The following is a 16,322-nucleotide window of genomic DNA, read 5'->3' as shown; positions in this document are numbered from 1 at the left end:
TCCCTACTCTTGATTTCCCACGATGGCCCTAAATTTTTTGTGTCGGCCCTAAATTTTTTCCGTGTCAGCTCTAATTTTTTTTGTGTCAGCCCCTAAGAATGCCCCTAAAAAGCCCTAAAATTTTTTGGGTCAGACTGAGTATGAACCCTGGATGAAACTAAAATGTCTTGTAGCGTGACACCCAGATATTTGTCTGATACCATGAAACATTCAGAAAGTGGAGATAAACAAAGGTACGTGGAAAAATTAGACACTTGGCATAGAGGATTGTAGGGATTTGCGAGTTTGGACCCTACTCGTGTTCACGAGTTGAGGAAGATATAACCAATGATTAGAAAAAGTTAACAGCAAATGGATTTCTTACAAAGGAAAGTGAATGTCGGACGTCCGGGTCTTATCTAGGTATCTGCCGCACTGGAACATTTGATGAACCAAGAACGGTTGATGGCACCATTGGGTGAGTCTTTATTCCTTACTCTTGATTTCCCACGATGGCCCTAAAATTTTCGTGTCGGCCCTAAAATTTTTACATGTCAACCCTAAATTTTTCGTGTCAGCCCCTAAGAATGCCCCTAAAAATCCCTTAATTTTTTTGGTCAGACTGAGTATGAAACCTGATTTAGTAAATCGGTACGCGACCACCCGGCCGTTCATTGTACAGCCTGTGCGTGGCTCTATGAGAAACTATCTGCAATTTGATGTTTACCTGTAATGACGTCAGAGGTCAGCCACACGCGTTTTTCAGACACTGGAAACTAGGTCAAAGTTCGTCGACTTTAATTCATAAACATTTTTTTTTTTTTTTTGTAAAAACATTAAAAAGGTTATGTATTTCATGGTACAGTTGAACATATATTTTTGTCTAGATAAGACAATTTGCGTTAGAAGTTAGACATTCCATAAACTTTAATGCCGAATCCGATGTTTTCGCCGATAAGAAATTTGACTGTTAATTCACTTCCCTGTCTTGGACAACTGAATATACACATGTATCAGGTGAATAAGTCGTTGCGATTTCCACAGAAGAGTTTGAAAGCGTATAAAAGTCTGGACTCATACAAATACTTTGTTGTTCGATCTGTTCTCAATCAGGAATAAATCCCACATAGTGATGGACCACCTCAGATTTTCTCAATACAAATACCAATATTTAAATAAATGATCCCTGGTTTTACACAAACTTGCATTCATTAACTATGGGGAAAAAAAATTAGGGCAGGGAGTCGTCTCCTCCATACACAGAAGTGTATTGCTGCCACACATTAACTTCCACAAACCTCTCTGTGACAGATGGTTTATTGTTTTATATACCTATTGCTCTCAAATTAGTCAACCTGACCTTATAAATACTCCATGATAATTTGAGATTGGGAAGAATACGTCCTATCTGAAATTAAATGTTTGCTACACAGGCGTGTGTATTTCGTTGGGTACCATCCATCCCCCTTTAATTCCTGAAATCCATCTATTTTTTTTTAAACCCCCCCCCCCTCTGGTCTTTTCAGATGGTATTCTATAGAATATCTTTGAAGAACTGTCACGTCTATTGTAACAACCAACAGCACAACAGGTCTCGGGCAATTTGAAAAATCTAATCTAGCTAGCTAGCTAGCTATGGCGCTCTAAAATCGGTGATGTCACATGCACGATCTCTATACGGGAAGTGTAGTTTTATCAGGGTGACAACATTCAAATGATAAAGTCTTGGATTGATTATACCAGTATGCTACTACTAAATTAAATTGTCATTTAACATCTTAAAACATTATTATCAATATAGTTCTTACTTAGTCCTGCTGTTATATTTGTTAAATTGTGAAATCAGGCTGACAGATATGTGGCTACTCATGGGCAAGTGTTCATCAAAAACTGAATTGCAAATGTGTCACTGAAAGCTTGGTAAGTTATTTTTTAACTGCATAACAATTGGAAAACATTGTCATACATGAGTCTCAATCACCTACTTTTATCTATGTAGATTGTTGGGGAAGTCCTCAAACAGCTGACAGAGGAAAAATGTAAGTTAACTGTTCAATCACGTGTATGTCTCAGACTGTCAATCATTGGATCTAAATGTTTATACATTTTTAAATTACAGTCATCGTCAAAGCCACGAATGGTCCCCGATATGTGGTTGGTTGCCGCCGACAGGTAGGTGTGCACCAGATTCTCTCGTGTCGAAAACATATCGCTGCAGTTGGACTAAAACCTCCCATGTCAAAATTTGGTTAATTTTTGTTTTCCACAAAGCTTTAGTATTGTTCAGTCAACGTTTGTATATGTTACTATTTATTGATCAATCTCATGTGTTGAAAATTTCTTGCTCTCTTTTATGATGTAATGTCATTGACTCAACATTTTTTTTTTTTTGAGGTGGGGGGGGGGTCTCTTGAAAAGATATGGGTTTTGAAGAGGATTCTGGTTGGCCGACAACAGTAATATCATAATGTCTATGCTTTCTCAACCCTTTCATACCCATGACAATATCCTTAGCCATAACATGATCTGAAGCTACTGATTAAAAATATTCAACTTTCCTTTTCTCAGGTGACCACCACTATTTTAGTGATTTAAGTTTTCGAGGTTACCAATAATGTAGAGCTTTAATCCTTTACAAAACACAGGGAGAGTGATAGCTACAGCCCCCTCCAAAATTATTGGAACGCAAGGTCAATTCCTTTGTTTTTTGTTGCATACTACGACATGTGAGTTTTAGACCAGAAAATCAATACGTGACCAAAGTTCAGAATTCTAGCTTTTATTTCATGGTATTTACATTGAGATTTTAAACAACTCATGACGGAGCACCTTTTCTTTGAATCCTACCACTTTTCAAATGAGCAAAGGTTTTGGAATGTGTGGGAGAAGGCTGTTTCCGGTTGCTCAGATGTTGCCTTTTAGATATAGTGCTTAAACATTAGATAGTGCTTGTTTTCGGGTTTAGGTTTCACCTCTGAAACCTGGAATTTGCAACCATGAAAACCAAAGTGCTGTCAGTGGGAGAAAAGCAAAGTATTTTTTTAACTTGAGAAAAGAGGGAAAATCAATCAGGCCGATTGCACAAACATTGGGCATAGCCAATACAGCAATTTGGAAAGTCCTGAAATAGAAAAGAACTACTGGTGTACTGAGCAAGACATCGAACAGCCAAGGGTATCAACAGCATTTGATGAGAGAAATGTTGTGAGAGCAATGAAGAAACCCAGAAAGATAAGTGACTTAAATTCCAGCCTTCATCTGGGACGGATAAAGGTTTCAAAATACATCATTAGAATAAGACTTTGACAGAAGAAATATACTGGACATAGCGCAAGATGCAAACCACTCAACAGCAAGAAGAATTGGGAAGGCCAGAAGAGTAGTACAGAGATGAGCCACCAATATTTTGAAACAAAGTTTTATGGACTGATGAAACCAAGATTAACCTCGACCAAAGTGATGGAAAAGCCAGAGTATGGAGAGAGAGGATCTGCTTATGCTCACCTGTGAAGCATGGTAGAGGAAATGTCATTACTTGGGCTTGCATTGCTGCTTCTGGAATGGGCTCACTAGTCTTTGTTGATGATGTAAGTCATGATGGCTGTTGCAGAATAAATTCTTATCTACAAAACCATTTTGTGTGGCAATTTAAAACTCCAGTTCCTCCCAAATCGCCAAAACATAATTGATTTGTTAATTGAACACTGTGAATTGCCGATAAGTTTGAATGTAAGTGCAAATGGTTGTTTGTGTGCCCTGCGATGGCCTGATAACCAATTTGGGGTGTACCCAGCCTCTCACCTAGAATCAGCTGGGATAGGCTCCATGATACCTGCTAGCATAGAGAGGATAAGCGGAATGGAAGATGAACGATTTCACAGAAAAATGCATTCAAGTTAGTTGGGAAAAGCTTAATCATGCAACAAGACAATGACTCCAAACACAACATAACAAAAGCCTTTTTCTGGGAGAAAAGGTGAAAGGCAAGAAAAGTCGTAGCCAAGTCGGTCACTGAACCTCAATCCAATAGGGCATGCATTTTATCTCTTGAAGGGAGATACCCCCAGAAACAAACAAGGACAGAAAGACTGCTGTCATAGCCTGGAGAAGCATTTCAAATGAAAAATGAAAGAGTTTGGTAATGTCAACGGGTGAAAGGTTTGATGCAGTTATTACAAGCAAGGGTTATGCCACCAAATATTAAATGGTTTTGACTTTAAGTTCATTTATTGTCCCTCCCAATAATTTTGCGTACTTCAAAATTGGGGGTGTTCAAACAAAAGGTCCCCCTTCCTGAGTTGTTTAACTCATCTAGATATAAACATGAAAAAATAATGTGGAGTTTTGAACTTTTGTGTCATTTTATCTGAAACTCATGTCTTCAGTATATTAAAAAAACCTAAAAAAATTACCTTGCCATTCCAATACTTTTAGAGGTGACTGGATGACATTGGGTGGCATCTTGGCGCAACTGGTTAAAGCGTTGGCCTTACAGTTCTGAGGACTGGGTTTCAAATCCCGTTACCACCTATGTGGAGTTTGCATGTTGTCCCTGTGCCTGCGTGGGTTTTCCGTGGGCACTTTGGTTTCCTACCACATCCCAAAGACCTGCATTAATTGGAAACTTTAAATTGCCCCTTGGTGTGGTTGTGAGTGGAAATGTCTGGTCGTTATGTGCCATGCGAATGGCTGGCAACCAGTTCTGTGTGTACCCTGCCTCTGCCCGATGACAGCTGAGATAGGCTCCAGCACTCCCGTGACTGTTGTGAGGATAAGTGCCTTGGAGAATGGATGGATGGATGACATTGTTTTAAATTGTACTGTAATGAATGGCTATAACTGGATGAATGGAATGAAATTGTAAAAGTTGAGAAAAATAAGGTCCTACTTTTTTGCAATACTTCATATATCTGTAAAAATAGTAAATGTAACTTAACAATGCCTTATACTTTTGGACTATGGTACTTTTACAGAAGCTCCTGAATTTGAAGTCTTGTTTTTTATGGTTTTCATTTATTTATCCTAGTTGGACAAGTCACAACTGAAGCCAGGCACCAGAGTGGCTTTAGATATGACTACGCTGACTATAATGAGGTAGGCTGGATTATAATTTAAAATGTGTGTCTTAAAAAAAATCATACTCACTTAAAAGTTGAGCACTGTACACCAAAATAAACAACTAAGTCAATCTTCATATTTTTTTAGATCACTCTGACAATGTTTTGATTGCTTCGAAATAGTATAATGTAAAAACCCCTACTTGCTCTAAACTACCAAGTTGCCCATTTTTTTGGTTGGGTGGCGAATGTGAGCATTATAGGTCTGAGAACAAAATGGCGCCTGCCTTTGTGGTTGTCTTGGTGTGATGCTCCCTAGTATTGTCTACGTTTTTGTGTTTTTCGGTTGTTAGTGGACTCTAGTACACAAGGGGACTCTAACCATCAGGGGAGGTGTGGGGGTGTCGCAATCCACATCCACACACCCACCCTCCACACACAGATGTACTGTGCTTTCTGGACGACAGAGCACACCGGTCAATAGGCCACATCCGCTCTGTAATATTCTTTTTTTGTTTTTTTGAGGATATACTGTACACCATGTCCACTGGTACGTTGCAAAATTAGATATTCACACAAAAACTTTGTAAATATTTTTCATACTTTTTCCAAACAGTGACTGTAGCACAGCAGTCAAGCATAAACACAAGTCATAGTTTTTATTCATCCTCCTCCAGTTTACTGAAACTATTAAAATATCAGGGTTGTACAGCCTCAGTCCCACACATTTCACTCTCTCGGCACACTCTGTCATTTTCATTTCTACTTACGGCTGAAGTTGTGCTGCTACCCTCACAGAGCAGTCCATCCTTTTAATTCCTGAGTGAGAGTAGATTCAATTCTCATGTTGCAGTCCAGCCTTTTAATCCATTGGTGATACTGGATTCTTTCATGCTGCTCCACGCATTTAAAATCTATCGGAAGCACTTAGCATGCGGCCGCTTTTTGTGAAAGATTTTTAAATTAACTAAATTAAAAATATGTATTTTGCATTTGTGAGTGCCGTGCAGCATCCAATTTTCAGGGTACCAAAAACTAGCGCGGTCTTTTTCTACACAGCCTAAAGGTAGTGCTGTCGTCACCTACGACCAATTGAGGTAGATTCTTCTTCTACGGCCAGTTGAGGTAGATTGTTCTATTTTTACGCCTGCCGAAAGTAAAGTATCCTCCTCCATATTGGAAGCCTCTGCGCATGCCCAAACCCATTTACATTGTAGAGGATGGCCATGTTTAAACCGTTACCAGTACTCTTAAACTACTAGCCGCTAGCGACAAAAAACTCCAAACATTTTAACCACACTGTAAAATATGCCGCAGGGATCAAAGCTTCTGATAAAGTCTTGGCTTGCAGTCACTCATGTTTGAAAAATGTGCGTGGTGTGGTCAGTGATGCCTGCAGATATAAATTTACGGGTGTGGTCCACCAGTCATACTCACAGATAAAGTTGTGGGTGTGATTAGTGATGGAATTTCTAGACCTTAAAATAACTTACTGAGTTTTTATACCAGAGTGTGTAGATGTTACCTAGTACCATAACCATAATTTATTGACACTGCACAGACTGAGACAGATATTTTTAAAGAGGTCAATAGACGTCCAATTTCAAAACTGAGTATTCATTTTATCAAATCATTTTATTTCATCATGTATTGTTATAATCTAATGTAATTTACCGTGGTATCTATTGTCAATCCATTGATAAAAGCTAGCAGTAGATGATCTATATCTTCCTAATGCATGCAGAGGGGAAAAGTCAACTTCAAGATCACGCGGTACCATGCGAGAAAATGACCATTCGGATATAGATATATGGACAGACTAGTCTTATATTAGAACTTAGATCAAGTCAAAGTAAATCACAACCTCATACTTATTATAGATAGATACTCAAACATTACTTATTTTCCAGAAATGTTTTCAGTGTAACTGAATTTCCTTTGACATGGCTCATGATGCTGATGACTTTCGACGTAAATGCGCTCGCAGTACGTGAAGGAGCTCAGAACATGTGGTTTTGGCATCACTTCGGAACATGCTCAGTACGGTTAACTTGTATTTCCTGTTTCCGGTTAAATACTGATTGTTTAGGATCAGGCTTCTTTTGTTACCTAATGTTAGGTCCAAAGCACGGACTTCTCGCTCAATGTGGACCCAGAAGCTCACGGCACCGGGATAGAATGATTGAGACAGAGGCAGAGTTATTTTTTTTACCAAACTGCAGTTTGGGGAGAACTCGGGGAAGAAGAACATATTCTTCAGCCCGCACGTAAGACTCTCTCCGAGTCTCCCCAAAACCACACATTTTATTGAGCTCCACACATAGGGTGGGGGAGAGCAGGTTTCACAAGACAAGTAAAGTTGTTATACAGAGACAGTTAATCTTCTCAAGGCCAGGTGTCCTCTGAGTAGACACAGTTCTTCCTGTTACAAAAACCCACAAGAATGCAGCTATCATAAATTTGCAGTCACCTTGAGCTCTTAAACTTCCCATAGACAAACAGCACACACACGCATCCCTGCACAGCAACAGAGTCATTAAGAGATTTATGACACATGAGGTGATACATTTCACAGGCCTCTGTGAAATGTGTAAGCTTATCTTACACCTAACCTCTAATTTTTTATCTGTCTGAGCAAACACACCAAGACCTTGAGCGCCCCCTTTGACCACTGTGAGCAACATCAGACATGTACTCAAATCAGTGTCAACCATTGAAGTTACATGGCTCATTAAAAGATTCAGATTACAGCATTTAAATTCCCATAAGAACATTTCTAAGAACAATTTTGTGTTTTTACAAACTTACAATGAATGTCAACAAAAAAAATACATTGCAAACTAAATCAAGCCAACTATGAACTATAAATTTGAAAGGTCACTTGCAACTTTTTTCTTTTTTTTTTTTTTTAATCCATAATGATATCCCTGTCTGTTTTTCTTGGTGTAAATCTGAATTATTGCTTGCAGAATATCTTTAGCAATGCATGTTGAAAGCTGAATGATGGTCCCAAACAGTTTTAAGGGTAATCTAATAATAATAATAATAATGTAATGTTGCCTGCTATATTTTAAATACAGAATTAGCTTTTTGTGCACTGTGTTGTCTGTGCTTTCATCCTCGATCAGGCTGTGCCAAGGTGAAATTTTAACATTATGCATCATCTCATCCTGTACTTTCTACTTTGGCTTCAGACCAGACCTTTTTTTTTTTACTAAAAAAAAAAAAAAAAAAAGAAAATCTTGTCCAGTTTCTCCACTTTTTCTTCCATTATTCACATATCCCGACATTCACTAAAGCAACAGCATTTCTTTTTTTTTTTTTTTTTTTTTTTTACCAATTTTACCATACCATTATTATTGAGAGTAAACATAAGCAGGATGTCTAACTGTCTTTGCCCTACGTTGCCCAGACTGTCTGGGTGGACAGTGTTTGTAATTGTGAGTACACCTCTTTAAGAGCCGAAGGTGGGCGGAGTCAGGTAAACTAGCAGGAGACCATGTGGGGGGGGGGGTCAGGCTGTGGTTCACTGTGCTGGATTGGTTTTCATGCGCTCTGAGAATGTCTATGTATTTATACTTTTAACAAATTTTACCTTTGTGATTTTTCGTGCTCGACCGTGCAGATTTGCGAGTGGGATGGCGCGCATGAAATCACAGTGTCTGGGCTTGTCGTCGAAAATACAGTAGTTTTGAAGATTTCTGCGGCATACTAATATTGAAAGAAACCTTGATCACAGGAGTTAATGAGGCCAGAATAAAATGTTCATAAGTTACAGTAGTTTTACGCCGTTAAAATGATCTAAATGTCGCTCGCAGGTTTTATCAATTATCTGTGCTTTATCAACTATTTCGTGTGCTAGACTTCGACTTCCACATTGAGTGCTGTTTTTGTCATCCAATTGAAGCACGTGTTACGTTTAAGTCTAGTTCACCAATCAAACAAAGTCACATGACCTCACACAATGTCTTACATTTAGTTTACCGGACATAGGCATTCACAGTGGATAACCCTACCCCGCTGATCGTTGTGCGTATGTTGGGGTCATGTTATGAAGGTCATCGTTACCATGAAGGCAATGTCTTGCTGCTGTTTAGGTTTAGACAACCAAAAACGGCAGCTTTCATGTATTGTAGTATTTGTCTCGCACTGTCTGTTCAAACCTGGATATTTCAGCTCTCTTGTAACAGAGAAAACAGATCCAATGAATTGCAGATGTTTTTTTTTTGTGTGTAATTTTGACTGTGCATGTACACACACCCGGCAACATCAGAATTTTTACATTCATCTTTTATTTTGGACCTATCCCAAAACAGAACTGATAATCACTTAGTGGTGAGTTGCCTCCGATAGTGGTGGAAGACCCCGGCCCAATGTGGCTGGCCGAAATGTGTTGTGAGAGTCTCCTGGGAAACGCTGGCAGATTCTCATCAGGAGTTTCAACTCCCACCTATTGCGTCTGTGCTCTTTGCAGATTATATAGTTCTGTTAGGTTCACCAAGCCATGATCTCCAACGCTCACTGGAGTGGTTTGCAGCAGAGTGTGATTCAGATGGGATGAGAATCAGCACCTCCAAATCTTGAGACCATGGTCCTCATTCGGAAAAGGGTGGCGTGCCCTCTTAGGTGGGGTATGAGATCCTGACCCAAGTGGAGGAATTCAAGTATCTTTAGAGGTTGTTCACGAGTGAGGGAAGAATAGATTGACAGAGGGATCGGGGCAGTGTCTGCATTAATGTGAACTTTGTATCGCGCCATTGTGGTAAAGAGAAGGCCAAGTCGAAAGGCCAAGCTCTCAATTTAAAAGTCGATCTACGTTCCTACCCTCGCCAATGGTCACGAGCTGTGGATCGAAAGTGCAAGATCCCAGATACAAGTGGCTTCTAACCCTATCGCAGAGAAATAACTAACATAACACACTCGCAAATCTGCACAAGCACGAAAAATCACCCGCGTAAAATTTCTTATGAGTAGAAATACATAGATATTGAAAGAAGTTGGTTATTTTGTGTTGTCTTGACATTAATTTGTGTTTCTTTCATAAATGTTGTTAACAAAACAAGCCTGCTCCTAAACAGTCAGTATTCACCCGGAAACAGGAAATGCATGTCAACTGTACTGAGCATGTTTGGAAATTATGCCAAAAGCACGTTCCTGGTTTCTTTACGTACTGCGAGCGCATTTACGTCGAAAGCCATCAACATCATGAGCCATGTCAAAGGAAATTCAGTTACACTGAAAACTTTTCTTGGATAATACAGGTAATGTTTCAGTATCTAACTATAATCAGTATGAGATTGTGACTTACTTTGACTTGATCTAAGTTCTAACGTTAGACGAGTCTGTCCATATATATAAATATTTTTTTTTTCATTTTCGTCATTTTCCCCCGTGGTACGCGTTATCTTGAAGTTGAAAACCTTTCCCCTCTACTTGCTTTGGGAATGTAATGATCACGTATTGCTAGCTTTCATCAATGGATTGACAATAGATACTGCCGTAAATTCCGACAGACAACAATACATCATGATTGCCGACAGGAATGTTTGTTACAATGTATTGCTAGTTTGTTGCCACTAACGCCAAATATGTTGAACTAAATTTTCAGCATTTTCAAAACATTGCGGGTATAGGCCGTGTTTATTTCTTGACAGGCCAGTGCATTTAAAATTTCTTCAGATTACCAGATGTGTGATTTTTATAGATAACTGGAAGCAAGGAAAACAAACTTTCCACAGCTGGACATTCGTATGTCACCCCAAGGCCAATAAACCTTATGGACTCCATCCCTTATTTACTTCCACTACTCCCGGTATTGAGAGGCAAGATCCACCGAAACAACCATCCCCAGTTGCAGACAGGGTCGTCAATAACGAGGTGACAGTTCAGAAGCAATTACCTGTATAAATGTCTGTATAATTTACTGATAACGAAGGAATGCACAGAGCCTACAACTGAGTGTAGGGTCTTTGAATGTTGGGACTATGACAGGAAAAGCTCAGGAGTTGGTTGACATGATGATTAGGAGAAAGGTTGATATTCTGTGCATCCAAGAGAGCAGGTGGAAAGGTAGTAAGGCTAGACGTTTAGGAGCAGGGCTTAAATTATTCTACCACAGAGTAGATGGGAAGAGAAATGGAGTAGGGGTTATTTTAAAGGAAGAGCTGGCTAAGAATGTCTTGGAGGTGAAAAGAGTATCAGATCGAGTGATGAGACTAAAATTTGAAATTGAGGGTGTTATGTATAATGTGGTTAGTGGCTATGCCCCACAGGTAGGATGTGACCTAGAGTTGAAAGAGAAATTCTGGAAGGAACTAGATGAAGTAGTTCTGAGCATCCCAGACAGCGAGAGAGTTGTGATTGGTGCAGATTGTAATATTGGGAAAGGAAACTGGGGCGATGAAGAAGTGATGGGTAAATACGACATCCAGGAAAGGAACTTTGAGGGACAGATGGTGGTGAACTTTGCAAAAAGGATGGAGATGGCTGTAGTGAACACTTATTTCCAGAAGAGGGAGGAACATATAGTGACCTACAAGAACAGAGGTAGAAGCACGCAGGTGGATTGTATTTTGTGGAGATGATGTAATCTGAAGGAGATTACTGACTGTAAAGTAGTGGTATTGGAGAGTGTAGCTCGACAACGTATGATGGTGGTGTGTAGGATGACTCTGGTGGTGGGTAGGAAGATTAAGAAGACAAAGGTAGAGCAGAGAACCATGTGGTGGAAGCTGAGAAAGGAAGAATGTTGTGTGGCCTTTCGGAAAGAGGTGAGACAGGCTCTCGATGGACAGCAGAAGCTCCCGGAAGCCTGGACTATGACAGCCAAAGTAATCAGAGAGAGAGAGGCAGGAAAGTACTTGGTGTGTCTTTTGGTAGGGAAGGGGAGAAGGACACTTGGTGGTGGAACCCCAAAATACAGGCAGTCATACAAGGAAAGAGATTCGCGAAGAAGTGAGACACTGAGAGGACTGGGGAGAGGCGAAAGGAGTACATCGAGATGCGACGTAGAGCAAAGGTAGAGGTGGCAAAGGCTAAACAAGAGGCACATCAAGACATGTACACCAGGTTGGACACGAAAGAAGGAGAAAAGGATCACTACATGTTGGCCAGACAGAGGGATAGAGATGGGAAGGATGTGCAGCAGATAAGGGTGATTAAGGATAAAGGTGGAAATGTGTTGACTGGTGCCAGTAGTGTGCTGAATAGATGGAAAGAATACTTTGAGAAGTTGCTGAATGAAGAAAATGAGAGAGAAGGAAGAGTAGAAGAGGAAGGAAGTGGCAATGATTAGCAATGTTCCCTCTAATTTTTTACATGTGTACAAGCGTGAAGGACCAGGAAGTGGCAATGATTACTAAGGGGGAAGTCAGAAAGGCACTACAAAGGATGAAAAATGGAAAGGCAGTTGGTCCTAATGACATACCGGTGGAGGTATGGAAGCAATTTGGAGAGATGGCTGTGGAGTTTTTGACCAACTTATTCAACAGAATACTAGCGGGCGAAAAGATGCCTGAAGAATGTAGGAAAAGTGTTCTCATTCAAATTTTTAAGAACAAAGGGGATGTTCAGAGCTGTGGGAATTATAGAGGAATAAAGTTGATGAGCCACACAATGAAGTTATGGGAAAGAGTAGTGGAGGCTAGACTCAGGACAGAAGTATCTGCGAGCAACAGTATGGTTTCATGCCTAGAAAGAGGACCACAGATGCATTATTTGCCTTGAAGATGCTCGTGGAAAAGTACAGAGAAGGTCAGAAGGGGCTACATTGTGTCTTTGTAGACCTAGAGAAAGCCTATGACAGGAACTTTGGGACTGCATGCGCAAGTCTGGTGTGGCAGAGATATATGTTAGAATAGTACAGGACATGTATGATGGCAGCAGAACAATGGTGAGGTGTGCCTTAGGTGTGACAGAGGAATTTAAGGTGGAGGTGGGACTGCATCAGGGATCAGCTCTGAGCACCTTCCTGTTTGCAGTGGTAATGGATAGGCTGACAGATGAGGTTAGACTGGAATCCCCTTGGACCATGATGTTCGCAGATGATGTTGTGATATGCAGTGAAAGCAGGGAGCATGCAGAGGAACAATTGGAAAGATGGAGACATGCACTGGAAAGGAGAGGAATGAAGATTAGCCGAAGTAAAACAGAATATATGTGCGTGAATGAGAAAAGTGGAGGGGGAAGAGTGAGGCTACAGGGAGAAGAGATAGCGAGGGTGGAGGACTTCAAATACTTGGGGTCAACAATACAGAGCAATGGAGAGTGTGGTCAGGAAGTGAAGAAACGGGTCCAAGCAGGTTGGAACAGCTGGCGAAAGGTGTCTGGTGTGTTATGTGACAGAAGAGTGTCTGCTAGGATGAAGGGCAAAGTTTAGAAAACAGTGGTGAGGCCGGCCGTGATGTACGGATTAGAGACGGTGGCACTGAAGAAACAACAGGAAGCAGAACTGGAGGTGGCAGAAATGAAGATGTTGAGGTTCTCGCTCGGAGTGACCAGGTTGAATAGGATTAGAAATGAGCTCATTAGAGGGACAGCCAAAGTTGGATGTTTTGCTGACAAGGTTCGAGAGAGCAATCTTCGATGGTTTGGACATGTTCAGAGGTGAGAGAGTGAGTATATTGGTGGTAGGGTGCTGAGGATGGAGCTGCCAGGCAAAAGAGCGAGAGGAAGACCAAAGAGAAGGTTTATGGATGTGGTGAGGGAAGACATGAGGGCAGTTGGGGTTAGAGAGAAAGATGCAGATGACGACACACTGTGGCGACCCCTAACGGGACAAGCCGAATGGAAATGAGTTCAGAAGCAATTACCTGTATAAATGTCTGTATAATTTTTTGATAACGAAACATGACGTTAATAATTGTCAAATTCACGCGTTTCAATCATTTACAAAAATAAGAAATTAAAATATTTTTGAATGGATACGATATACACGTTATGAAGGCACACTTGCATGCCATGATGCAAATCTGACTTCAATTTAGTTTCACTTCTAGTAGTTAACTTAGTTGAATTTGTAATTTTTGGGGGTAAAGGTATGCACCTAAATAATGAACGATCATATTGTGCACATTTTGAAAACAGAATAGCATTTATTTATAGATGTACTAGATATAGTTAATCCATGATACAATTTCTAAAACTTGCACGTTAAAATTGCTGATCATCCTTTGATCATGCTTGCAGCCCCCAGAACCCTGGCTATTTTTCAGTCTTTTTCATTCAGTCAAATCACATGACTGTCGTCCTGTAAATAAACGCAATTGTGAACTGAACATGCTCATCCAGTTTAATGATCCCTTTGGATAATCAGGTATGTTTACCATGTGTTTACTATTATCATGGTAAAAGGTTATAGAGTTCCTGTTTAAAATACTTAAAAATTTAATCCAAATACTTCAGTCTGTTTTGATTTTATAATTGTAAAATGCTCAAAACGCTTGAGCATTGGGAGCTTTGCCCCCTTTGTCCCCCCCACCAACACTCCACCCTCGACCTGGCTCGGGGCTTGCAGACCCCAGAGCCCGCCTATTTTTCAGTCTTTTTTCATTTAGTCAAATCACGTCTGGATTACGTTTGTCTGATCAAGAATTTTAATGAAAATTTTTAATTACCGTTTTACATCATGTTCTACGAATATCAGTCGAAATTGGAAATGATCATTTCTGAGTTTGAATTTTTTTCCATTTTAGTTATCTTTTATTTATATTTTTTAGTTTTGTTATATAAATCTGTAACCAAGAAGTTTGTGTTTCTTTCCCTAATTTAGTAATATACAGGTATTCCATCCTTAATCACACCCGCAACTTTATATCTCCGGGCATTACTGACCACACCTGTACAATTTTCAAATGTTACTGTTCTCCCCGTGCCTGCGTGGGCTTTCTCCTCGTACCCCGGTTTCCTCCCAAATCTCAAAAACATGCATTCATTGTGGACTCTAAATTGTCTCGAGGTGTGATTGTGTGTGAGACTGTTGTCTGTCTCAGTGTACCCTACGATTGGCTGACGAGTTCACGTTGTATCCCGCCTCCTGCCCACTGACAGCTGGGATAGGCTCTGGCGCTCCTGTGACCCTTCTGAGGATAAGCGGCTCAGAAAATGGATGGATGGGTGGGTGTTACTATTTAGTCATTACTTGAGTAATTAATTCAGTGTACTTTTTACTCAAGTAATTTTTTAAGACTGTTTACTTTTCACGTTGTCAAGTGACAGTACTCGTGCCAACAATATTTGGCGACTCTACCCACCCCTGGACTGGACATTCTCCATTGGTACCCTGACATTTAAGTAATTTTTGCTCATCAGCTCAGCCAGTGTGGTATTTGTTGCGCTGGTCTTTTGTAGTTTTGCATTGAGGTGCTGTGGGTCAGGGCCCTGGTTGAGGTCCAAAGTGGATCTGTGAAGCACACGTAATGTTGGTCTTAAGCGACAGAGCGACGTTAGGAATTATGTCACAACACAGAATGAGCTAACTTCACATATGAAAATGGCCAATAAAAATAAAAAAAATATTTTACTTTATATTTTCCTGAAGAATGCATTTAGCCTCGAGGTGTCACCTTATCGTGGTGGAGGGGTTTGTGTGTCCCAATGATCCGAGGAGCTAAGTTGTCTGGGGGTTCATGCCTCTGGTAGGGTCACCCATGGCAAACAGGTCCTAGGTGAGGGACCAGGCAAAGTATGACTCCAAAACCCTTGGACACTCGGGTAAAGAGAGTGGCGGAGCTGTCAACTGACCTGGTGGCGAGTTGGCTCCAATGGGCGGGGAAGATACCAGTCCGACGTGGCAGGCCTAAACGTACTGTGAGGGTCTGCTGGGAACAGCTGGCAGATTCCCCTGTCAGAAAGAATTTCAACTCCCACCTTCGATAGAACTTTGCTCATGTCCCAGAGGAGGCGCGGGAAATTGAATCCGAGTGGACGATCTTCCGCACTCCCATTACTGAGGCGGCCAACCAGAGCTGTGGCCGTAAGGTGGTCTGTGCCTGTCGTGGGGGCAACCCACGAACATTTTGGTGGACACCAACAGTGAGGGATGCTGTCAAGCTGAAGGAGGAATCCTATCAGGCATTTCTGGCCTGTGGGACTCTCGAGGCAGCTGATAGGTATCGGCTGGCAAAGCGGAATGTGCCTTCGGTGGTCGCTGAGGCAAAAACCCAGGCGTGGGAGGAGTTCAGTGAGGCCATGGAGAACGACTTTAGGATGGCTTTGAGGAAATTCTGATCCATCGTCCGGCGTCTCAGGAGGGGGGAGCAGTGCACCGTCAACACTTTGTATAGTGGA

The 16,322-nt window shown here is 40.9% G+C and overlaps 1 protein-coding gene across 1 annotated transcript in view; it reads left to right on the top strand.

Moving 5' to 3' along the window:
- Positions 1–16,322, top strand: part of psmc6 (proteasome 26S subunit, ATPase 6) — a 49,707-nt gene that overhangs the window by 3,987 nt on the left and 29,398 nt on the right. Inside the window, exons 3-5 of the mRNA XM_061811465.1 lie at positions 1,979–2,018; positions 2,099–2,151; positions 5,006–5,073. Coding sequence (XP_061667449.1) covers positions 1,979–2,018; positions 2,099–2,151; positions 5,006–5,073 — 161 coding nt within the window. The remainder of the gene's footprint in view (positions 1–1,978; positions 2,019–2,098; positions 2,152–5,005; positions 5,074–16,322) is intronic.

The sequence above is a fragment of the Syngnathoides biaculeatus genome, chromosome 23 (genome assembly GCF_019802595.1).
Source record: "Syngnathoides biaculeatus isolate LvHL_M chromosome 23, ASM1980259v1, whole genome shotgun sequence".
In the NCBI taxonomy this organism is placed as follows: domain Eukaryota; kingdom Metazoa; phylum Chordata; class Actinopteri; order Syngnathiformes; family Syngnathidae; genus Syngnathoides; species Syngnathoides biaculeatus.
The sequence above is the reverse complement of the archived record's forward strand: the minus strand, read 5'-3'. Positions and strand labels throughout refer to the sequence as shown.